Source organism: Limanda limanda, chromosome 16 (genome assembly GCF_963576545.1).
Source record: "Limanda limanda chromosome 16, fLimLim1.1, whole genome shotgun sequence".
Lineage (NCBI taxonomy): Eukaryota > Metazoa > Chordata > Actinopteri > Pleuronectiformes > Pleuronectidae > Limanda > Limanda limanda.
The window spans coordinates 10,019,052-10,044,385 of NC_083651.1; the positions used below are offsets into that span (position 1 = coordinate 10,019,052).

Consider the following 25,334-nt stretch of genomic DNA (forward strand, 5'->3'; position numbering starts at 1 on the left):
ATAGTTGTTCTTTCAGGTCATAATGTGCGGTGAAGCCACCTCATGATAATGTAGGAGAGAGCGAGACGGAGCCAAAGTTAACTTCCACCTCACTAATCACAGGAGCACGTGGAGAAAACCAGGCAGGTGAGAAAGTTCAGACACGGAGGAGACGTCAGTGAAGTGCACACGTCAGCAGATTCCGAGGCGACACCATCACAGGAGACGTTTACTGTCAACAAAACACAACCTGCGTTTTCAGTTCAAAGGGATAAAACCTGAAACTGAGGAGACTTCACAAGCACAACATAAATGCTCAGTAAATACCTGTTGTATGCAGCAGGGTGGAAAGTAACACAGTACATTCAGGTAATTCTTAAGTATATTTCAAAGATTACACATTTTGCTTCATATTGCAGGATGCTAAAAACAGTTTATTAGATTAAAGAGTTTAAAAGTAAAGTGGCATCCTGAGGGAGGAATTTCCAAAAGCAGGTAAAGGCTGTTCTTAACACACTGATAAATAAGAAATTCACTAACCAGTAATAAAGTCATATTTTGCTTATGAACCCTTTATAAATTTATCCTAATCAGATAGTGGAACTTAATTTTGGAAGAATCCTATAATCTGTTCCTAAAATAAAACATATGGTCCAGTGCACAAAATCAAGAGTTTAAAGTCGTATGCAGAAAAACTCTGATATAAGAATTCTCCAACATATTTTTTATGTAGCTTCTGTATTCTCTCAAAATGTTTAATTTCTCCCAGTCCATGTGCAGAAAACTGCCTCATTTTGTTTATTAATCAGCTTAATCCAACAGTAAAAACTTGTTAAATTAAATCCTTACAAAAATTGTTTTGGGGTTGTTGCAGCCAAACAGTAAACATAAAATCGATTAAATTCAATTAGCAAAGCCAATTAGACGTGTAAGAATCTGTAATAAAAGTTGTGAATATATGTGTAATGCAGCATCATCAAAGTAGCTTTTTCTGCAGGATGAGTACATTCACATTTGGTACCTTTAGTACATTTTTTAGTTGAAGAAAGTCTTGCTATTTTACAAAGGATTTTTAAATGGATAACTTATACTTGTAGTTCATGAACTAGTGTTGTATTAACTAATTTTAATGAAGTTAAGAACCAGAGGTTCTATCACTGGTACCAGAGGTTCTTCTGGTCGACACCTGTGAACAACTGATTCTGTTAGTTTCACTGCTGATTCTAGATATGAACTCACATCTGCTTTAATACTAATACTTTTTACAAAAATTATGAGGAAAACGTGAACATCTTGAGACTATATAATAGATGTCAAGATATTTGAAACCCATAAATAACATTAATTATTGATAAGAGCTATTACTAGCACTGGTGTATTGTTTTGATCAGTAGAAGTATCAGTGGAAACAGAATATTAATTGGCAACTATTTTGATAATTGATAAATAGGTCAAGCTTTTATCAGACATGGTTTCAGGTTTTCATTATTTTATATGGTTTATATGAAAATATATGGAATAAACCAAATGTTACCTTGAAAATAATCATTAGCTGCATATTATTAGTGTTAATACAACAAAGGTGGTTATATTTAACTGGAGTGAAGAGAAGTCACATAAGCAGGAGCAGCAGCTATAAGTAGAGAAGGAGGAGGCAGAGGTGAAGTTTGTATGAATCATATTTCACTAGAATATAAATATAAACTCAAACTCTGTGCCTGCTTTTACAACATTCACCAATATTATTGTTCCACTTCTTGGGATAAAAAAGAACAAACAGAAGTCACGAGATCTGGAAACAGTCGAAACAGATTAAAAAAACATCTTAAGCAACTTTAATGTTTTTTTCATTTTTTCATCAACAACATTAACAAATTAACAATAGAAAATACAGACCGACAGAAAGACGGGGTGAGAAAGATAGAGAGAGAGATGGTACCCGAAACTTAAACAGCAGAGTGACAGGACAGGTCGAAGGAGAGAGGGATGACCGAGGGAAAAGATTCACTTGTCTGTCAGTTATCAGTCTCTGCTGCTTCAGGATGGAGGGATGAAGGGTTCTATCTCCTCCTCCTCTCCTCTCTCTCTTTGTTCTTGTCCCTGTTCTCTTTATTTCTCTCTCGCTCCCTCTCCCTCTTCTCCTCGGGCTCTCGCTCCCTCTCTCTCTCTCTATCCCTATCCCTTCCTCTGTCTCCCTCTCGCTCCCTCTCCCTCTTCTCCTCGGGCTCTCGCTCCCTCTCTCTCTCTCTATCCCTTCCTCTGTCTCCCTCTCGCTCCCTTTCCCTCTTCTCCTCGGGCTCTCGCTCCCTCTCTCTCTCCCTATCCCTTTCCCTCCCTCTGTCTCCCTCTCGCACCCTTTCTCCATCTCTTTGCCTGCCTTGAAAGTCCATTTTCCGACTTTTGTCCTCTTCTTTTCGCTGCTGCTCCTCTTCCTCTGGTCTTTCGTCTCGTCTGCTCTGGTGGGTGCCCTCACGTGCACGCTCGGGTTCCTCCACCTCACGTGCACGGCCTCTCCCGTGCTTCATTGCCTGCTTCTCATCGTTACTGTCATCATCAGCTATCTTGTGTCTGCTTTGCTTCTTGTCAGAGCTTTTGTCCTTCTTTTTCTTCTTGTCCTTCTCTTTCTTTTTCTTCTGCTCAATTGGTTCATTTTTCTTCTTCTTCTTCTTCCTGTGTTTGGCATCAGAGTCTGGAGAAGAAAAGGAATAAATAATAACTGTTAATCCGTCACTCTCTGACTTTTCTGTCCATTTCTGTGTAACCAGGGTTTCTTCAGATTCACCAAGTTAAATTTAAGAGCATTGTAATATCACTCAAAAATCAATTTAACAATCCAAACCAACAAAAGTATGAAATTATTATAAGATCTACTCTCAACACTTTTTCAAAAACATTTTGGATGAGCACAGGATTTTATTACCCAGCATTCCTTAGCGCCTTGCACACCAGGACACAATGAAATACAGAAAAAAAAATACAGACGTACCTGAGCTGCTGCTGCTGGAGGAGGAGTCTGAATCGCTGGAGGAGTCTGATGAGGAGGAGTCAGATGAGGAGGAAGAGGATGAAGAGGAGGAGTCCGAGTCCGAGGATTCCACTTCCTGTCTCTGTGTCATGATTATCTTTGGAGCGTTCTTCAGGTGTTCCCTCAGCTCGTCCCTGAGAGAGAGAGACAATTATGTAAACATAAACTGAGACGATACGGTGATGTTGATCAATGACTGTAACTGTAGACTTAAATTATAGCACAAAAGAGACATGAAACCTAACACCAGCGTTGAACGCTCTTTGTGGATAAATTAGAGAAAATCTCTCTAAGGTGTTTGAGATACTGACTAATGCACATGCAATCAAATATTAAAACTATAATCTTTGTGTCCATATACTTTTGGCAACATTGTGCACACCGTGCGTGTTTGTGTCTCTTACGTGAGTCCTCCCAGTCCGATGGAGGTGAAGAAGTTAATGGCGAAGCGAGTGTTCCTGGGATTATCACGAGGAAACAGACCTTCAAAGAACGGCTGCAGAGTCCTGTAACACACACAGACGTTAAAAATTAACACAATTTTGTTTTGTCTGTTTAATTCTTCATAACCAACAGGAAACCCTGTCCAATTATCATGTGTGAGTGTGTTCGTACTGGTCTTTGAGCCTCTGGTTTAGTCTGGGGAGGCCCATGTAGAAACAGAGCTCCTGGAAAAGGATCTTCACAAAGATCCTGCTGGACGACGTCGTGGTTTCCTCACTCATCCTGACACACTCCAACACCTGGTCGAGAGACATCCACCGGACACAGCAGAATAAGAAAATTCAACTAGAGAGAAAAAACTGTTTCATGTGTTTTAACCTGAGATTGGTTAGACTCTATTGAATTTAATGTGAGTATGTGTGTGTACGCTTACACTCCAGGGAACAGAGTCTGTGTAGAGCAGGTGAGCGAACAGTCGGGCCACGTTCCTCAATTTGTTGGTCTCCAGTCGATGAATCGTGTCATACTGCTCTGCAAAAATACCCTCAAAACTTTCCATGTACTCTTTCTTTAGCAGACAGAACCTCTGCAAACACAAAAACAGAGAAAGTGTTATTTTTACGTTTTAGCTTAAGATCAACATCGGAACTTGACAGTAAGTTGTTGAATATTTCTAAAATAAAACTCTTTACAGACATGCAGACTATACATGGAAACAGACAAATTGTGTTTCAGCAGAATTTCTAAAATGTGAATTCCAATTACTGAAAGCACCACAAACTAAGACTCAGACTATGTCATCTCAATATCCGGCAATATAAGACCAAAACTATCTATGACAGATACTAGAAGAGCGAAGAGAGAAAACGTGCTTTAAAAATAGGGTGAACAGACCCTTTGAAATGAGCCTCAGAATAATGTATGAGAATACCAGCAGAGAGAGGTGTGTGAGTGTGTGTGTGTGTGCCTCACCCCGGCCAGCAGACCGAAGAACTTCTCGTAGGTCCTCTGTTGAGCGCAGCAGTCCAGGATCATGTTACACAACTCTTTCTGTTAACACACACACAAAAATCGTATTAATACAGAGGGTTATACATATCTACTTGTCACACATGGATCTTTTCTGCTGTGTCTTCTGAAGCTTAACGCTTGATCTCAACAACGATCTTAGGCTTCAGTGAAGGTTTGAAGTCACTGTTATGATTTCAAATTTTGGTCCAGATTGGGCAGGAAGAACCCAAAACTAAACAAACACACAAAAAGATACTGAGCATTATATTTGTGCAGCTGTCGGTTTCTGTTGCCACCATCCTCTTCTTTCACCTCTTCTCAACTCATATATTTTATGGCACTCAAGGTCCTGTTCGTCATTCTTTTTGTTATGATTAGTGAACATGAGATTCTTCAGGAAAAAAATGTTGTCATTCGTGTCAGTGCGGCTGTTCAGTACATCTGAGAGAAAAATATGTTCAAGGACAAAGATCTTAAAAGGTTGTGTGTGTGTGTGTGTGTGTGTGTGTGTGTGTGTGTGTGTGTGTGTGTGTGTGTGTGTGTGTTATCCAGCTGTTGTGTTGAGTGATTCAGTCCTGATGCTGATGAAACTCTGTCTGGCAAGGTCATCACCGCTGACCTTACACACACAGTCTCTCTGGCACACACACACACACACACACTTAGTATGTTCTTGATTTTTCTGTCAAACAGCCAAGTAGTTAATCAAACTCTTGTTTCATCTGTTTAAACATAACATTCACATGCCTCTACAACACGTCTCCATGTTATGATTTTATTTCTCATCATGTCCATCAGCAGCTCAGAGTTCACAGAGTTGACCTTGAGGTACAGAGTTAGGAGCTGAGAACGGGTGTTGATACCTTTCTCCAGTGATTGTATCTATTTGAACTGAGCGACAGGTGACGTGTTCTAATATTTACACCACTGTCACATGAAACTTTAGAGAAGGAAGAGGTGTACATCGTGTGACTGACACACAAGTTATTGAAGTTGGGAGATTTTCATCCTCATTGCTAATAGACAGAAAATAAAAATAAAAGTGGCTTTGCTCCACTTTCAAAGACGGTGAATGACTCTCAGCATTTCAATACCACGAAGAACAAGAAGAGGAAAGACAACAACTTTAACAAGTAAACAGTGACAAGCTTAGTGATGAGCTTAAAACATTTAAGAAAAACAAACTGCATTGTAATTAGTGAACTTTTAAATTCTTACAGCAGTAACACAGTTACTTCCAAACAGCATAATTTTTCGACTACATCGCTGCTCCTCCCCTTATCTCTCTCTCTTTTTTCCACCCATCTCTACTCCCCTCCCCATTTTTCCTGCTCACCCCAACCGGTCGAGGCAGATGGTCGCCCACGTCTGGTTCTGGAGGTTTCTTCCAGTTAATGAGGGAGTTGTTTCTCTCCACAGTCACCAAAGTGCTGCTCATTGTGGGGACTGTTGAGTTTCTCTAAAAACTTTAAGATCTTCACCTTCTATGGACAGAGCCTTGAGATAATGTACATTATGATTTGGCAACAAAAAAATTGAGTTGAATTATTTTAAGGGGTTTTGGGCTACATAACATTACTGTTCACATCATGTCCTAGATACTAGTGAATGTTAGCAGCTCCATCCTGCTCCTAATTGGTCTCCTGAGTCACTGAGCTGGCACAGGTACATGTAAGAGCCTCTGTTTGAAAAGGCTTTTGAAATTTCATCAAAGTCAAAATACGCAATCGAAAGACACAAAACGGCCATAAAGACTTAAAACCAATACTACAATTACTTGAGGACCCTGCTGTCCATCGTCTCTAGGGTGGGTGAGAGGCTTTTTATCAGACTGTGTAACGGTGCCCGTCTTGTCCGAACTCGTCTGAGTTTTGACCGACTCTCGAAACACAGAGCCGATTGTCCTCTGACACATGATGTTTCTCAAAGCTTTTTTTCTCCACAGGCTCACACACACAGCTGACCTGCAACTGTCAGCGTGGGAAACCAGCTATTATTGTAACATAACCTGACCTTAATACCACATGTATGCACACACAGACATTTTAGCTACTAACAAGCAACACACACACACAACCCACAGCAGCATGTTCACACTAATCGGGAAATAACCTTTTTCTAATGCTCTCTTCATCACCTCAAACTTAAATTCATCTGGAACCTTTAATTACAAAAATTCTTAACCTGGGTATCAGCGCCACCTTCTGGTCAGAAATGTGCTTGGATGACACAGAGATGTGCTATTAATGAATAACTTGGTAAGTATCTTACATGTAGAGATATGGTATTCTAGCAATACAATCATTAATGTGATTGTGTGTGTACACTCACCGTCTGGCTATCAGGAAAGTCCATCTTGATCAGTTTGTGGGCACACTCCTCAAAGTCCAAACTAGAGAAACAACCAGTCAGTCAGTAACTGTGAAATCCCTTCAATTAAAGCATGGTAAGTAGGCCACTCACACACACACACACACATATTTAAATATTAGTCCAAGTTCATCAAATTTAGCAGGAGCTGTAAATAACTGCAAATACCCTCAGAGACAACTGAGTCACTGATCACTGTGTAATTTTAAGTGTGTGAGTGTGTGCGCATGTCTATTCATATTTATGAGGGCCAATTTTGGTTCAATACCATCATTATGAGGTCCTCACAAATTCAATGTGCTGTTTGAGGGTAAATACTTTGTTTTAGGGTTAGGGTCAGAATTAGGTTTAGGTTAGGGTAAGGCATTTTAGTTGTGATGGTTAAGGTTATGGTAAGGGCCTAGGGAATGCATTATATAAATTAGAGTCCTCACAACTAGAGGTGTGAATGTGTGTGTTTGTGTGTGTGTGTTTGTGCGTGCGCACGTCTGTACCTGGACTGTATAGCGAGGTAGATGGTTCTTCTGAAAGCAACCAGGTTGACTTCAGTCTTATCGAAGATGGTGACCTTCTCATCTGAGACAAACAGAGACAGAGAAGATGATGGAAGCTGTTGTTTGGCTTTTTGTGTATCATGTAAAAATATCAGATGATTATTATGACAATATATCACAAATATTTAATATCACAAAATTAAAGTGATGCAACTACGGGAGCATTTTTTGTTCCTGCCGTGTACACCCTTAACTTTCAAACACCTCAGGTCAAGCAACACAGACTTAATGTATAACATTTATAACCCATATGACATCACAAAAACATCATCAGTGTTTACTTTACACAGCTTCGGCAGAGACGACATTGTGCACCTGTTTTCACAAGCTGAGAAGGAAAAAACCTGTCTAACCTTCTCCGACTTCCTCGTTCTCTTCTTCCTCATCTTCATCTTCGTCGCTGCCATCTCCATCCTCTCCTGAATCGCTGCTGCCCTCGTCCAGGATGTCTGTAAGGAGGAGGTTGCGGTGGATTGGTTAAGATTGAGACATCGATGACAGCTTATTAGGCAAAGTGCAATGTTTTTAAACACGTTCTGACCTCTTTTGATGGTTTTGTATTTCTCCTCGTTCTCCAGGAAGTCGGGGTCCAGCTTAAACACATCTGAGTGAACACAAACACACATGTTAGGATTAGCATGTACACACTTATTTGTGAAGATGGTTGTAGTCTCCAGCTCTTACTGATGATGTCCTCCAGGTTGTACTCATCGTCCAGTGGCAGCATGTGGGTGAACTGGTCGTCCTCCTCCACCAGGTCCAGGCCATCTGGGATCACTGGATGATCTTTGAAACCGTCCTTCCTGATGGCAAACATCACCTCAATCATGTACTGGACCCTCTTGTCGATGGCCGACTCGTGGAGGACGTTCCTGAGACGCTCAAATATGGCTGAAAAGAAGAGAAAGACAATTTTATTAGACTTTTCCTGATCAATTGTGCCAATACTTCAAATTTATGTAGAATTGTTTTGCCTCTTAAATAGAAAACTGATTGGTAGAAATAAAGCTCCCACTATAACAAAGAAAAAAGTAGAAGATCCTCCAGTTTAATGTTGTAGCTGCTGTTTACCATTGATTCCTCTGGGGGAGACCTCGGTCAGTTTAAGTCCACATTCTTTCAGGAAGGAGATGGTGACCTCGACGCTGTCGTCTGTCGGACGCTCCAACAGCAGGGTGAGCATCTCCAGACACAAAACCTCATGGGCCTGAGGGCGAGAGAAAGAGAGAGAGAGAAAAAGGTCAAAACCCTTCATAAGAGCTGCGCATCAACACTCAGACCTTCCATCAATGTTGGTAACTTACCACGTTCTGGTTGATGAGGTGAGCCACAAACTTTGAGGCTGTCAGGCACTGAAGCTGGAAAACAAAACACAGACTGATTTTAATACATCACTGATACTAATGCTACTACTTTTCTAACTTTCAGTCATAGTACATTTTAAGATGAAAACATGACACAGGTTAAAAAATTGGGAAGCATGTATCGATGCATTTGTGATGCAGATTTAAACACATCACCTCGCATCAGTCTAATTTCTTGAAATGTGTATTTTACATGTTGAGCATGGATCCATTATTATTGTGTGGTAGCTCCAGGAAGTTCATTCTCGACAGTCAGAGAGTTGAACGTGCAGTCAGACGTGTACCTTGATGTTGCGGCGGTAGCTCCTCCTGAAAGCTAAGATGAGACGCTTGAGGATCAGCTCTCCAATCTGAGGGAACTTGGAGTTGATAATGGCAACGACGGCGGCGTAAACATGGGTGAAGGTGGGAGACGCTGCCTGAGCCTGCAGCACCGAGCGAGCCAAGAGACCCCTGTGGGGAGGGGGGAGTCAGTCAGACAAAACATGGCCTCCATTGTGTAACAATTTATAAACAATTAACCCTCAAATGTTACTGGTGTTATATTAGTGAGTCTTCTATTTGAATATTGAGTGTAGACGTTCGGTTGTTTGTGAGTGTATGTGACTATTCACCTCCCCCTGATGATGTTCTCCTGTAGCAGCTCCTGGATGATGTTTACGATGTTGGACACGTTGACTTTGTTAATAAGCCCATTGATGGACTTCTTCAGAGCCTCCCAGCTCATCCTCTGATAGGCCAGGCTGCACAGGAGGCGGGGCATCAGTGACAACACATATTACAAATTAAGATAAGGTCTAGATTGTGGTAGCACATCTCAGATCAAGCATCAGAACAGAGTCGATCCGAGCTGAGCAGAATGAGTTCGGTAAAAATGAAACAAACTCGCTCGTACCTGCTCTTGTCAGTGATTTGCTGCTGCATCATACGCAGCTTGGCAGGGGGAATGTAAGCGCCACCGGTCCTCGTCAGGATTGGGTCAATCTCCTCCTTCTTCTTTTTGACCGGCGGCTCATCTGATGCCACTTGCTCCTTGTCTGTCGGAGAATCAGCAGAGCGGCCACGCCTCCTGTGATCCAACTCTGCATCTCGATTGGGCCACCGTTGAAAACGCCCGTTCCTGTCATCACGACGATCATCATAGCGATCTCTGCGGGGAACCGAAGGAGACATAGATAAAAGCAGACAAAATATTTTGAAAACACGTGTTACTACTTTCAAATCATGATTCACTTAAACAACGGTATTTTGCATGAAAGGTAAAACTGAAATAAAGTTTCCTTTGATCTAGGAAGAGATCAGAATCAATGGATTCATGGTCCATGTATGTCCGCATTACAGAACATCGCGTTTTAATGGTGTGTAATCAAACTTTGACGCCACGCCAGGGTCACACCGTGTGACGAAAAATCAATCCCTGTCAGTTTTTATCTCCATCTTGTTGTGATGACACTCATCTCAAAAAGTTGATCAAATGAAAGCCCTGGTACAAGTACATCAAAGTAAAAATGTGGAATATGGCCAAAATGGCCACTAAATGCAAAAAAGCAGGCTGTGTTGTCTTGTTGTGTTTTTCCAATTGCACCTAAAGACTTTTGTTTGTCTGGTCATGATACACCTGTATATTGATTTTTGTTAAGACCAGTCAATGTGAACACGTTCCAGGGGTCTCGGGGGCACCGTTGAGCCATTTTGCGACGCCCATTGAAAATTCCTTCAGAATACATACATTTTCACCACTTTCTAACTTTCTGCAAATTTTGATAAGAATCTGAGCATGGTAAAGCCCTCAAAAAGCCAATTCATTTGCCTGAATAATAATAATAATAATCCTTACAATTTCAATAGGGCTTCACCTGACCTTTGATCAGTGCTCTGGCCCTAATTATCATCGAGCCCTACTCATAATTATCTCGTAATGTTTGTCTTCCTCAACGTGAACTGTTTCATATCTGTGTGGTTAATTACACTCTGACACTCAGCCTGTGTCAGTTTTATTTTACGTAAATTAAATTTTCATTATGTTTTGTATTTATGCATTTACACGTTTGATGTTGAATTGAGTGTGTATTGTTTTTTTATGAAAATATGTGGACAAGTATGTGTAGGGATTTTATTGAAAAGGGGGTTTTCATGACCCAGTTTCACTACATTATTATGAGATATTGATCCACTAAATCACAAAATGATTACAAGCCAATCGAAAGCTATGAGGCTCTGGGTGTTTGTGTGTGTTACCTAGCATAGCGTCCTCTGTCGTAGTGCTCCCGGTCTCTCTCCCTCTCTCTGGACCTGGATCTGTCTCGTCCCCTGGAACCAGATCTGTCTCTCCCTCTGGACCGTGACCTGGATCTGTCTCTGGACCTTGACCTGGATCTGTCTCTTTCTCTAGACCTTGACCTGGATCTGTCTCGTTCTCTGGATTTGGACCTGGATCCGTGGGATCTAGATCTGGATCGATCTTGTTCTTTGGACCTGGATCTGGATCTCTGAAACGAACAAACAAACAAAAAAGAGTGTGAGTACTCGGTCTCTCGATATTAAGGTTAAAAGGATCTGGATCGATCTGAATGCAGGATGTATTGGACATGTCACTCTGTAAATCAAGAACAAGTTTGTACCCAGAGTGAATATCTCTAGTTGTTGGGAATTTTTGGGGTCAGACGAAACCAGATACTTCAAAATGTCAAGGTTGTTGGTAGTAACTAACCAGTGCATTTAAATACATCAAATTACATTAACAACCTTAGTCTGAGCTTACTTTGATCTGGGCCACGCTGCTTCTGAGCTTCCTCGGCGCCCCATTATGTAGATCATCTTCATCACTGCTGGTGCTGTCGTCTGAGCTGCTGGAGGCCGGGCTCCCAGAGCGGCTGCGGCCTGCAGGACTGGCCTGAGGGGAGGGCCTGTCTTTGGGGCTCCTCTCCACCAAGTCGGCTTGTTGGGGTTTCACTGCTGCTGGACTGGACTCATCTTCTGAAGATCCTGAAGACAGGACATGAAGATGAATCTTAAAACTATAGCTACTAAGTAGTACTTATACTGATACTGCAAAAACAAAAATTATTGACAGCAGGTTTTACTCACCACTGTGTTCCTTCTGTGCAGGATTGGGACTTTGACTTCTGCCTGGAGATTCCATACCTTAAAAACACAGACATTCTCATTATGACAGAAAGGTGTAGGGGAGACAATTAGGGCTGCAGAGAAGGATTATTTCCATTAGCAGTTTCCAGATTAATTAATTGAACCATAACAGAAAAATACACTCATTAAAAAAAACAAGTTGACATTACAATCTACTGAATTATCTACTTTGTTTTCCATCATTGGATAAGAACAGCAAACATTCAAACTTGTGGAGCAGGAAACTTCTTTTGCAAAGTGATTCAAATGACTGTTTTTTTTTTAAAGTACATTATTGTGGATCTTCCATTTTACACCTCTACACCCATCATATGTCAAATCATACATAAAGAGAAACATGATTCTGATGATAATAAAATAAAGTAATCTTCTACACTCTAGAAAATCTGAGATAAAATTCAATTTCTTTCTGATTGACCATTAATCCTATGAAAACCTGAATTTGAGTTGTACGTTGTAAGTCTGTCTCAGTATTTAGATTTTCTTACCATGCCTGTGATCGTGACGATCATTTAAAATAAACATACTGACATTTATTAAAGCAGAACATTATCCAAATGAAAAGCTGGAAATTCATCTGCTAATTTCTTTCGTTCAAATGAGGATTCACCCGGTTTAAACTCTGGTTGTTAACATTTTCACGGTGTTTGTCTGAACCTCATCTCAGAAAAGGTTAAATCAACGGTCTAAAAATATAATACAGAGGATCTCCGCTCTTGTTTCAAACCTTAAGACAGTTTTTGTTTCACTGTAGCAAACCTCCAGCAACACGTATCACAACATTAATAAACCGGAAGCTGCTCATACTACTACATTTATAATGTAGAAGTTACTTTAGTGACGTTAGGTAGGTAATAATATGACGTGAGAGAGCAAAGCCATTTCCAAAAACCGACAAATGTCTCAGTAGTATCGCCATGTGTGTTTGGATGTTGTAGTTAGCTAATCTGCTAATGCTACATAGACTCTGCCCAGTTAAAGTGTTCAGAAGCAGGAAGTGAAAGACATCAAGCGTGTTTTACATCGACAATATAGTTCTGCTACATCCAGGTTTTACGTTTTAATCTTCTCTTACCGTTTTGTTCCCGGACTTTTTGTCCCACCGTCAAATCAGAGTCGTTTTAGTGGCGGCGATACGAGAAGTGCTTCCGGGTCCCTTACAGCTTCCGCCTTCCGGATATCACAATAAAAGTTTGAAAGGTGATGACTTTTTCGGTGTCGGTCTCTAGCGGTAATGATAATAACTACCTCCTCACTGCCGAGCATCTTGTTGTTGAGCCGCTTGTTTATCAGTTTGGGAGAGAAACACATATGATGTGATGATGGAGGGCAGGATGTTACAGCATTATATATAAGTAGTGCCCCATAGTAACTATTATCAGAGAAAAGAAGAAGAGGTGGTCTCAGTAGGGGTCCCTCACAAGATTAAGATTAAGATACATTTATTTGTCCCAAACACATGCACAGACATGCACAAGCACACTCATGCAAGGAGGGAAATTTAACCTCTGCTTTTAACCCATCTGGTGCAGGACACACAGAGCAGTGAGCAGCCATGTACGGCGCCCGGGGAGCAGATGTTGGGGGAGTAAGGTGCCTTGCTCAGGGGCACTAGACAGGGTAGGGAGAATCCTCTTGGATTTTTGGACAGATCAATCCAGGTTCGTCTTTTTGTTGTTTCTCCGTGCCCTGATCCAAAAAAATCATTCCTGACATGGTCGCTTTTGCATTAAATTCAGATATAGAGGAGACAGAAACAGCCTTGAATCGCCGGTTAAATATGGAGAAAACATATTACACCAGTTCTAAAGGTCTTATGACAGTTTCTGTATTGATTACATTTTTTTTGTATGTTTTAAAGCATGACATGGTCTCGCAGCCTGTCACACGTGTCTAGGGTATAAACCAACTCTCTGGTCCTCTGGCACTTTGGGTCATCTTTATTCACTCTTATATTTTATTTCCTATTATGTTTTTCTAGTTTTTGTCTTATTTTGACTGACTTTATCCACTTTCTTAGTTTAAATCATATTTTCTACTGCATTTTAACCTTTTTATATGCATATATGTAAGATTATTTTAATTTTTCAAATATTTTGTTTTATTGGCTGCTTGTTGGTCAGCTGTATAGTATTTAAGATGGCATGAACCATTAGTTACTGAGATCTAGTACTGCAGTGCTGGCAGAGGAATTGATCTCTGATTACTTTCTCCGTCCTTGAGCGCAGGTTTAAGTTGGAAAGTGCTGAAAACCCAGTAATGTTTAACCATTACACAGACACACAGACACACACACAGACACACACACACACACACACACACACAAGGTAAGCACTAGCACACATCTGTACTGAAAATAAATACATCTTTATTATTCTGATCTCTACAGAGTGATCCCTCCCTGCATCCCACAGACAAGACATCAGTACAAAATACACATTATTATTAATAGACATCAATAGAAAGAGGCATCAATGGAAAGTAATCAACACCAACAGTCAGATAGTAAAGTGTAATTAGACGTGTGTGATGATTTATCAGTGGAAAAAAGACAGAGAAGTAAAAAGCATGAAGAGCTCACAGTGAGTGTTTGTTTGTCCAGCAGAGCAGTTTGTGATCAGAGAAATAAAAGGTTTTCTACAAACACAAGGTCAATCAACGATCAAGAGAATCGATGATCAAAGGTCCAGTTAATAACGATCTGGAGAGTTCACATGATTGAAAGTTCACAATTAGGCGGTGACACCCACACCACCTGCTAAATAAAGACTCCATTTTGTTGGTAGGTCAACCTTTGAGTCCGATTCTCTTTCTATTGCTCCCAAAGATCAAGAACGGACGTCAAAGTACACAAAGTTCAGCTTTCAGTAGATCATATCAAAACATCTAATGTGACTCTGTGTGGAATTTTTCGCAACTATTACAAAGATTTAAAAAAAGGTACATGGGGTGTGTTTGCCCTGATTTACTTGTCTTACAGCCGATCCCGCTCAGCTATGGAAGGTGCTGAGAGCTTGTTTCACCTCAGCTATGAAGATTTTTTCGACCTTCGGTAACTGATAATAATTAACCTTTGAGTAAACACAAAGACAATACACAGAAAACAGATGTTCAGTGAGTGGTTATCAATTAATCAGTGATCAATCAGTTCTGTGGATTCTGTGTGAAGAGACAGAAAATCAGTTTCTCCCGATACAAACCGTCAAGATTAAGATTAACTTTTGTTAAAGGTGCAGGTAGACAGTTTGTGCTGAAGTGGTGCGGAAGTCTGATCACATCTGAAATGTTCGCAGTGAATTCTTGGTCATTTATTCACAATAATCTAAGGAATCAGATTATAGTGTATGTTCATATTATTGCACAGATTTGTCATCAGAAGCCTGAAGCTAAAATGCTAGCACCGCTAAGGTTTCGGCTACACTGCCCGCTCACTAAGCCCCTCCCTCTAACCTGTCAGTACATCATCATCATCACCACCACTGTCACCATGCCAACTTACCAAAACCTGCTGCTACCATAGAGCAACCTTTGACCTCCGACCCTATCCTCCACAGGACCTCACACACTAACCTCATAACCTGCTCATCAACAGCCAATGAGAGTTCACGGAACAGACAGAAATCTCGTCGAGTTCAGGACTTGCTTAGCTTAGCTAAGCACAAAGACTGGAAGTGGGGGGAAACTCCTAGCCTAGCTCCATCAAGACAGAATCACCCACGCTCCAACAAATCAAACGCAGTCTGCATCAGGACTTTTAGTTTCAAAAACCTAAACTCAATTTAAAATGTTGAAAAAGTTACCATGACAAAGATGTTTTGAATTCTATGATCCAACCTGCCAGGGACACCATGGAAATGAACAGAATCAGCTGTGAAGGAGGCAAGAGGAAGAGAAGCACTGTTGACAATGACGTTGATGATGATGAGGGTGGGGATGATGATGAGAAAATGTTGACAGCTGTAGAATCATAATCTTTGAGTGATATACCTTAAATCCCTCTTAAACCCTTTATAAGCTGAAATGTGCATGGAATGAGTAACTTTAGGGTATAAAAGAGTTTAAACCTCAGCAGACTCTTTAAAAAGAAATATCTCTCTTACTTGAAGGCAGATTTAAAGACGGTTCTTGCATTTAAAGTATTTCTCAGGGAGGGTGATTTCCTTTGTGCAACATATTTACATACTTGTTACTACTTGCTTCTAGCTGTATTTAGTAGGAAAACAGAAATATCACAACATAAATTCTGTTAATATCCTGATCCAATCTCCGACTGTGATGATGACCTCAATCAGGACGCAGGTTAGTGGTGGTGGAGATGGTTGCAGTACCTTAGCAGTACTCGCAGTTGTAGTTATACTTTTAGTGGTAGTAGTTTTAAACCTGGCATTTGATCATATCAGGATATAAAAAGTAAACAGGGTGGTGGGCAAAATAAAAAAACAAATTAATGATGGCTCACAGGGAAATGTATGCTGGAGGACGCTGTGTGAACAGGCTGGTCCAGGTTGGGGTTCCCAGCATGCATCAGGCCACTTGCGTCAAACCAACTGAGGCAGTGGAAGCTACCTCTCTTTTTCCTGTCTGAGGCTTCGTCCTCCACCTCTCACCATCGAGCGAGCGTGTGAAAAACCGGGTCGGGTCACGAACGAGGTGGGTTCATCATCAGTGTTACAGACATACAGTGTTACAGACACATAGTGTTCCACACAGACAGTGTTACTCAGCTATACAGTGTTACAGACAGACAGTGGTGCTGCTCAGACTGTAGCTACTAAGGCTGAAGGCCAACGTGGTGGTGTTCTGCTGTAGCCATGGCTACAGGTGGTGTTGTCTGGAGGGGAGGGGCGATTGCCGTGGCGACACGGCAGACAGCAACTCGCTGTAGATCTCCCGTCGGACCTCCTGCGCCACACTCTCTCGAATCTGGAAAAAGCATTATGTTAAACTGTGTGTGAAAAAATAAAAATAAAATTGATACATATGTAAAGTGTCTCTAGAAATGTCACCAAACATGTATCAGTAAATCAGACAGTTACCTCTCTGATGAGCTGCTGCAGGTTCTCCACTCTGACTGCTCCTGCTCCGCCATCCTCTGGTGCTTCTCCAACTCCCTCTCCTCCTACTGCAATCTGTCCCTCCTCTTCCTCCACTTCTCTTGTGTTGGGTCGAGGAGGAAGGACAGGGGTTATGTTGATTGATGCCCGGTACACACCTTGGCTCTGCTCCTGGTCTCTTCCTCCTTGGCCTGGACTGGACGATCGGGAGGAGGGATTAGTGGTGGGGGTGTGGCCGTCATAGCTGAGCTCTGATTGGAGGTAAAGCTGCTCTCTGAGGAGATCTGACACCTGGGGTATAGTAAAGGTTGTACACTAAGGGTGAAAATAATGTATCCGACAAATATTATTAGCTTTATATTACTTTTGTGAAGGTGTGTGTGGTTTGTACACTGACCGGCTCCATGGCTCTAATCGCGGAGGCGGTGGACAGACTGTCAAAGCTGTTGTCTCTATGGAGACCCTGAGGGGATGAGATTTTGCATTTGAAAAATTCCAGTTTAATTTTGTCATAATTCAAAACAAGTTTTAAACCTCACAAGTTTCACTGTGTAGTATTAAAAATGAGTTGGAGCCCGATTTGGTGAAGATGCAGAGTTGTATATATCACAGTATCATCTGCGTCTAAATGAAGTTTGTATTGGAAACCATTGGATGGAGACAGTTCTATATATAGCCTATGTTGTGTGGATATACTCTTTGCACCATGCCTTTGTGTATTTTGTATAAATAAATATATACTGTACCCTTGGTTGTGTCAGTCTGTCTTCCAGCTGTTGTTCCAACTCCTGCAGTTCCTCTCTGACTGCTGATCTCAGAGACTGAAGCTGCTCTACCTCCAACCTACACACACGCACACACAAACACACAAAGTTTGCTCTGTACTATATTCTCACATATACGATACACACAGTTCAGATAGCTGTGAAAAAACTAGTTAGTTGTTGTGAGTCACCTGTCAGAAGGGCTCAGGTGTTTGTAGACCGGAGCTTGCTGTCGCATGATTGACTGCTCCAGATCCATCATCTGACTGCGGAACAAGTTCAGACTCCGCCTCTTCTGCTGAAACTCTGTCAAAAACTGAAAAAAAAGAGAAGGGGGGGATAAAGTGAAACTGAGTTTATTGATAGTGACGACGGCAACGGTCCACCCTGTTGCCTACAGCACGGAAACAGACAAACATTGTGTAGGTTTATTTATTACAACTATGAAGACAGACTGGTTGCATGTATGTAAACATGAAGCACATGGTCCTGACATGTGAATGGTTTCGTAAGTCCAAATTGAACTAATGCATTTACAGCATACATGAAAACCAGAGGAGGGCAAATTATGTAAATTACTGGGGTGTTGACAGTACCTGGTGGCTGGGTAGAGATGTTTGATCACTGAACGTGTCTGGAGTGTTGGCTCGGTTCTACATGAAGAGGATAGTGGTGTCACAGAAGGAAGATGAACACAACAAGATGACAAATGAACAAGCAGGAGTACTCATCAGGAGAATCAGAATCCTCAGCAGACCATAATTAAAAGTAAATGCCCACGTTTTATATTTTTATTTTTTTGGATTTGTTATTCGATGCGATAAAAACAGGGTGAAACGGCATGATTGACAGCTGACACTGACTAATTATTGGTCAGGGAGTGTATTGGCGGGCCAATGGGAGGGACAGTTTGTTAGCAACATCACTGGTGTGTTCACTTTCAGTTTTAGCAGCAAATACAGTGGTGCCTAATCTGGCAAAACTATCCACTTTGTTTAAAATCTGAATGAATTATAACCGCTGGTGTTTGGATTTATTATTGTAGCAAGATAGCGAGAAAATAATAAAATAAGATGAAACCAACCAGGTGGATTACAACCACAGACTAAAGCTACAGTGACAAGTAAAGAGAGCTTGAAGGACAGGGGCTGAAAAGGACTAACCTGGGTCAGACTCTGAACTGTCCCTCTGATATCATGCAGAACTCTCCTCAGCTGCATCTCTGTGCTGGATGGACCCTGGCTGTGTCCAGGACCGGGAGGATGGCGCCCTGTGTAGAGGCTGTGACCCTGGTTGAAGGTAGAGGCCATGCCGGAGAGGAAGCCTGGAGCAGGAGGAGCAAAACCCATATTGAGGCCGTGCTCTGGAGGACACTGAGGGACGGGGTGAGAGAACGCCATGTGCGGGTTTGTGCTGTAGCCATGGTAACCTGGGTAAGTTGAGGAAAACGGTGAGCCGTGAGGAGCAGCATGATAAGGGGACTGATGGCCGTATGGATGGTTGCAGCCCTGGTGGTGCATAAAGGGAGTTCCGGGATACAGGTTACCCAGACTGGCGTAATGAGGATCTATCGAAGTAGACGGCTGATGCAAATTGGAGATACTGCCAAAAGGGGGGATTGTGGGAGTTGGAGGCTGATGGAGACTGGTCAGACTAGAATGGGGGTTTAAGGATGGATTGTTGTGGTAGAGGAGGTTGGGAAGACTGGCGTATGGATGGAGAGGAGAGGGGTACTGTGGAGGAGGGTTCATAGTGAAGGGGACTGGGCTATGATTGAGACTGGGACTAGGATTTGGACAAGGGTTTATGTATTGAGCTGTGGGATCAGGATAATTGGACATCATCTGTCCTGGATTCCAACTTTGCTGGTTTTGATGGAAGTGACCTGATGGATGCTGGTTAGAGGAGAGCTCAGGGATGCTCTGGGAGCTCCAAGAGTGTGTTTGGCCCCCTGGTGACCAATCAGGAGGAGGGCTGGAGCTCTTCAGCGAGCAGGTCGACTTCATCATGTAGCGTGGGATGGGTTTCGGTGGGATGGAAGCATCTGTGGGAAGCCTTGGTGGCTGGTTCGAAGCAGGGTTTATTATCAGAGTAGATAAACAGTTAGTTTGTCCTTCCACCTCCTCCTCATCCCATTCTTTGTCCTCTCCCTCCTCTGGGGTGTATTTGAAGGAGTACCTGGGCTGGGTGCAGGACGCCTGTCCTTGCCCAAACTGGATCCTGACAGAGGACACAACCCTGGAGGGGGAGAGGAGCGAGGAGGGCAGAGAGGAGGACCTCTGCATGGGAGAGCCACGCCTTGCTCGTCCACTCAGTGGAGTTAGCGGCGGCTCACTGGGCATGAGGTCGACGTGTGGCCCAGCTCCTCTCAGTTGGTTGTGTTTGGCTCGGAGCAGAGCATTGACAACCGGAGAGGATGGAGGAAAATATCCATCAGAAAGGTCCAAGGAAGAGCTCTCTTCCTGGGCCTCGTCTTCAGCTTCTACCCTCTCTTTGGGTGGTTCTGTGTCTGTGGCTGTCTCAGGCTGATTCTGCATTAGTTGTGGTTCTGGTTCTGCAGCAGACAAGCTTTGAGGAGTCTCTGGTTCCAGTTCTGGTTCAGGCTCTAGATCAGTTCCGGCCCCTCTCTCTGCCGGAGCTACCTCCTTCTCCTCCTTCTCCTCCTTCTCCTCCTCCTCCTCCTCCCCTTGGGTCTCAACCGGCTGCATTCCCACTGTGTTCCTCGGGAAATAGTGAGCTGTATACTGAGGAACCTCCTCTGGAATCCCATCATTCTCGTCTTCTTCCCTGGAGCTATTCTGCCCATCAACCTCCCCAGCACCACCAGGAGCTGACTCCTCCTCTCTGGCATCTGGCAAATCGAACGCAGGTTGGTCCAGTGCGAGGGGCGTGGCCACATCTTGGGACGGGTGCGATGTCACCGTCATCTCGCTGTCACAGCTGTCACTACTTTCCTGCACCTAATTAAAATGAATTAACCATTAATCACTCAACGTAGATGTGGTGAAAGCTTTAATTATACATCATTGAAGTGTAAAATACAACACACAAACATACCTTGAGGTAGCTGTTGGATTCGGCTGAGGAGGGCTCCTCAGCAAAACCACTGCTGTCCGACTGCTGACTGACCGTCCTCAACAGATCTAAGAGAAACATTCAAAAACATAGTGATCAGTCCTGCAGTATCTCATCTGTCCAGCAGATGGCTGAGTAGACTCATGCATACCGATCATAAAGAGACAGGACATGCACAAAGATATTCAGATCCTATAGATAAAATCGAAAGACAGAAGCTACAGCATTTAAATCTGGTTTAAAAATATCTGAATGGTTTTAGATTTAGGACAGAATTTGAGTTGCCAAATCAACAGTCATTTCATTAGCAACTTATAGCAACTCATTAAAAAAATATTTTTCCTTTCACAAAGCTAAAAAAAAATCTGTAAGACATTTACAGTTGATTTAAAAATGCTGAAGCCACGACAGAAAGAACATGACATGAGCCAAGTTAAATGGACTAAATCTGGGCAGCTTGGGGACCTTGGGCTGATCTCCACTTATTCCAAAATTGGGCCCCTTCTCTAAAATGCACATATTTCTCTCTGTGGTTTCACGTTATCCCTCTGATCTACAGGTGGTGCTGATGCAACAATACACACAGCAATTCCCCAACAAAGGTTAGGAAGAATAAGACTACAAGGAAGATGTAAACAAGGCTGGATTAAAAACTTTGAGGTTGAAATCAGAGGTTACAATAAACTCACCCCTGGCTCTGGAGGTTCTGAATGGAAGACCCTCATCTTCGTTACTCTGGATCTGAACACACAAACAACAGACAGAATATTTAAAAAAGAGAAACAAAGAGATGCTGAGAGTCAGCACCTTCACTAAAAGAAGAATCTGACACTCTTCACTAACTGGTCAGTCTGTTACTAACATGGGGGCTTACTGAAGATAAACTGGTTGCTGTCCTGGCTTTGAACACCTGATGTTAAACACCACTTGTTTCTGTAGGACTGTGAGAATGTCACAAGTCCTCTGCATAGAAGCAGATTTACACAATTGGATCAGATCACATCAGAACCCTTGAGACGACTACATCTCTGTGTTGGAGGAGGATGGAGAACCCAAAGATTACCAAATGACAGTACAAGGAACTCAAAAGAAAAAACACTAAAAACTCTGTACCTCCTCCATATCGAAGGAGTCTGCGTTTTCAGTGCGAAGCAGCACCAGGTGAGGTGGCACCAGGCTGTGAGGAGTTTTCACCGGGGTTGAGGTCAGGCTCTTCTCCTCTTTGACTACCTGAGGGCCCTCCCCTGTCCTTTGATCGGCTGACTGAAGAACAGCGGACCCTAGTTGATGGTCTCCGTTGGCTGGTGATCCGGTGCCGCTCTCTTCAGGTCTGATGGTTAGTCAAATATTAGTCAGCAAAAATGGTTTAAATATTAGCTACTTAACATTAGCTACAATTACCAGTGAGTGCAGCAATACCTGTTGTCCGTCAGCGAATCTGTCTCGGCATCCCCGTTAGTTTCCTCGGTAACCGTAGCCAGGGGACAGCTGTCTTTCTTGCGGGAAGACGGCTGTTTCTGTGGACTTTCTTGTTGTTTCTGACTGACTGTCTCCACCTGCTGGTCAGGATTGGTCCTGGAAAAGTCCTGCTCTGGAGCAGCGGGTCCGTGACCGTTGGTGTGCGTGTTATCGGAGGGGGCGTGTCCGTTCAGCCGTGTGTGTTGGTTAGGTGTTTGTGCTTCAGGCGACTCTGAGGCGGCCGCGAGCAGGTTGTGTTTGCTGATGGTCTTCTTGAGGAGTTTGGCGACATTCAGGGCCGAGTTGCTCCTCTTGAGAGGAGGAGGCGCCTTATCACTTCCTCCTCCTGCTCCTCCTTCTCCTCCTACTCCTCCTGCTGCTCCTGCTACTCCTCCTCCTGAGAGAGATACAGAAAGAACAGATCAGAAAATAATACTCACATTAACTGGAAAATAGGACAAATTTGGAGTAAATGGTTTTGTATTTATATAGCGCTTTTCTAGTCCACTCAAAGCTCTTTAAATCAGTTTTTACATTCACCCATTCACACACACATTCATACAGTGCATCTATTAGCAGCACTTTGTTGTTCTATGGGGGGCAGTTCGGGGTTCAGCATCTTGCCCAAGGACACTTCGGCATGCAGATGGGGAAGAGACGATCACTCTACCTCTCAGCCACAGCGGTCCCCCTAAAAGTATGAGCCTTGTCCAAATAATGGTGTCTCTGCAACTAAGGTAAACAAATAATAAATTCCAAGTTTGAGAATTTGCAGTAGCAGCCGTGTTTACCTTGGTCCCTGGAGTTGATGCGTTGGACAGGTTGACCAGAGACCTGACTGTAGAGCTGGAAGAACTCGTTAGCTACTGTGGTTAAGACCTCGATCTGACGGAAACGACCTGGGAGTCACAAAACGTTAAATAAAATGAACATGGAAGCAAATGAAACTCACTGCGTTATGGTTGCTTACAGTTTGGGGACTTGACACTGAGAACACAGGATTTCACACAATGTTAAGAAGACTGTTCCTTTAAGTATAAGAAGTGGGTTCAGAGAGGCTGAACATGTCAACTGCCAGGAAGACACTGGCTGTTTCCTGTTGTCACTCAAACTCCCCCAAAAAACATCCACTTTACACACTTTACGTCATTCTCATCCTCAACTAATTAATGTGCATTTATATCCACAACTGCTTTGAGTGCCAACCACTGCTTAAGATAAGGGCAAAATTAAATGGAATCAGACATTTTTTCTTTGTTTTACGTATTGATTTAATATATTTGGATTTCCTCTGGTTTATCCAGCAATTCTACTTACAAACTGAAAATATGCACAAAAACAGGTGGATGAAAATGATCGAACATGTCTAGTAAATCCTTCCCTATTTCCTAAATGTTGCACTATACGTACAGTCCGCGACAAAAATTTCAGTCGTACACCTTCACACGTGTTAGTAAATGTTAGTCTTTGAGTCTTGCATTGGGACATAAGGTACGTAACTGCACCATAGTGAAGAAATGTATTCTGTATTATTGGAAACAGATGAAATACCTGCCATCCTACTGACCAACTTTTATTCTTGTTTTAAATTAATAGTTTGGGGATTTTTTAAGTTTCTGCATTAAAAGACTGAAAAACAAAATGTTGGGACTGAATGCAGCCAATAGAGTCACTCCACCCTAGTCTCCTCTTCTTCTTCTATGGTTATGAAAGTCAAGCTGTCACTCTCATCTTTAACAGGATGATGACTTGCATACTTTCCTTCCTTCCTCCCCTCCTCCGCTCCATCGCTCGCTGTCTAAATACTTGTCAGTCTGTTATGGAACACAGAGTTCTGTCTTCTGTCTGTCGCTCTGTAAACGCCTCATAACTCGCTCTGATGTTATACAGCAGCCCACAGGCCTGCTATCGCTTACAGACTGACCTCTGACCCCATCCCTACCTAGAGCTGTAGATCTGTTGGTTGATAATTGTCCTTGGTGGCATTCAATTACATCACTGTTGCCATGTGAAAATATAGACCCTCAGGTAGAAATAAGCCGCAGATATTGCACTTGCAAACTTCACAATTTAACCACCTAATAAAAACCTGAGCTGAAAGATATTTAAAAACATCATGGAATCATAAAGTTGCATAAGAGCTACAAACATGTTTGTAAAAAATATCTAGCTGCCACAAAATCACACTCCTGGAATCCATAACTCAGTCAAATCACACACAGGTGCGATACAACATGACACACATCTACAATTTGCTCATAATGATATAATAGGTGTCGCATGGATGTATAGATCATAGACTGTACATAAAGATGGCATGTGCTTCCTCCCATTGTACAATAATGAGGCGGAATATGGAAGCTTCCATCTTGCAATGGTGATGTTTTAGGTCTGTGCAGATTCTTCTGCTGCCCAAAAAACGACTGCACCTTTAAAAAAGCTTAAACAAGCAACAAAAACTTTAGTCTAGAAAACCCTTAAGTTGACAAACTACATCTCAGTCAGTCAAACATTCGTATCATTATTACAGGCACATCTGCAGACGACTTCAGAACATGAACCTCTTATTACAGCAGCCACGTGTGACGATATTAATACTGTGTGTGTGTTTCCTGCCGACTGCTGACTCTGCACTAACGCTCATTCTTAGGATCCTCAAACAGGAAGTGAGGAATAAGAGAAAACGACACGTACGCTCTCTTTTTACTACTCATCATCCCAAGAGATTCTTTCTGATGGTGAGAACAGAGCTTACATAACAAACAACAACACACGAACACGAACACACACACACACAGACACACGCACACGTGCCTGGGATCCAGGGAAACGATGGGACAATATGAGAATGTTCTGGAAAAGCAGAAAGCTTCCAGGAACCACAGACAGAACAGAGACCGTTAAAGGAGCAGTTCACTTAAAAAAAAAACAGATCCAGTTCTAATCTGAGTCAACACAGTTTTTCATATCCTTAGTTTGAACCCAGACATTAACAACACTGCTCAAGTCTTCGGTAATAAACTGTACTGAATTCCTCTTGCTTCAAAACAACCGCCTGTCCAATCATCCAAAGACACACTCAAACTCAG

At 42.4% G+C, this 25,334-nt stretch overlaps 2 protein-coding genes across 3 annotated transcripts in view; both read right to left on the bottom strand.

The window, feature by feature from the left end:
* Positions 1 to 1,787: 1,787 nt before the first annotated feature.
* Positions 1,788 to 13,029, bottom strand: cwc22 (CWC22 spliceosome associated protein homolog). Of its 2 annotated transcripts, none has more exons than XM_061088179.1 (20): positions 12,970 to 13,029; positions 11,835 to 11,891; positions 11,509 to 11,723; positions 10,986 to 11,236; positions 9,643 to 9,897; positions 9,362 to 9,490; positions 9,032 to 9,200; positions 8,688 to 8,741; positions 8,455 to 8,590; positions 8,068 to 8,274; positions 7,925 to 7,987; positions 7,737 to 7,832; positions 7,324 to 7,405; positions 6,791 to 6,851; positions 4,421 to 4,498; positions 3,882 to 4,034; positions 3,620 to 3,747; positions 3,409 to 3,510; positions 2,966 to 3,138; positions 1,788 to 2,668 (listed from the first exon to the last, which is right to left on the bottom strand). In XM_061088179.1, exons 2-20 carry the CDS (start codon positions 11,887 to 11,889, stop codon positions 2,040 to 2,042), a joined length of 3,036 nt encoding a protein of 1,011 aa, XP_060944162.1. In that variant the 5' UTR covers positions 11,890 to 11,891; positions 12,970 to 13,029; the 3' UTR covers positions 1,788 to 2,039. The 2 variants fall into 2 exon arrangements, with proteins under 2 accessions (XP_060944162.1, XP_060944161.1); XM_061088178.1 differs by having other exon boundaries at positions 11,509 to 11,732.
* Positions 13,030 to 14,242: 1,213 nt separating this feature from the next.
* The window catches only part of itprid2 (ITPR interacting domain containing 2), a 33,383-nt gene continuing 22,291 nt past the window's right edge, over positions 14,243 to 25,334 (bottom strand). Inside the window, exons 10-21 of the mRNA XM_061088701.1 lie at positions 23,037 to 23,144; positions 22,207 to 22,642; positions 21,901 to 22,117; positions 21,477 to 21,528; positions 20,770 to 20,855; positions 18,876 to 20,672; positions 18,309 to 18,365; positions 17,904 to 18,028; positions 17,695 to 17,791; positions 17,346 to 17,411; positions 16,931 to 17,239; positions 14,243 to 16,817 (exon numbers count right to left, since the gene is read on the bottom strand). Of these exons, the coding sequence (XP_060944684.1) occupies positions 16,710 to 16,817; positions 16,931 to 17,239; positions 17,346 to 17,411; positions 17,695 to 17,791; positions 17,904 to 18,028; positions 18,309 to 18,365; positions 18,876 to 20,672; positions 20,770 to 20,855; positions 21,477 to 21,528; positions 21,901 to 22,117; positions 22,207 to 22,642; positions 23,037 to 23,144 (3,458 nt within the window). The 3' untranslated portion in view covers positions 14,243 to 16,709. The remainder of the gene's footprint in view (positions 16,818 to 16,930; positions 17,240 to 17,345; positions 17,412 to 17,694; positions 17,792 to 17,903; positions 18,029 to 18,308; positions 18,366 to 18,875; positions 20,673 to 20,769; positions 20,856 to 21,476; positions 21,529 to 21,900; positions 22,118 to 22,206; positions 22,643 to 23,036; positions 23,145 to 25,334) is intronic.

Bases quoted from the DNA above. Each gene is read 5' to 3' on its own strand.
- cwc22 (XM_061088178.1), bottom strand. From the start codon at position 11,889: ATGGAATCTCCAGGCAGAAGTCAAAGTCCCAATCCTGCACAGAAGGAA. The intron at 11,733-11,834 runs GTGAGTAAAACC...TCCTGTCTTCAG, and splicing joins TGCACAGAAGGAACACAGTG to GATCTTCAGAAGATGAGTCC. The intron at 8,591-8,687 runs GTAAGTTACCAA...TCTCGCCCTCAG, and splicing joins ACCTCATCAACCAGAACGTG to GCCCATGAGGTTTTGTGTCT.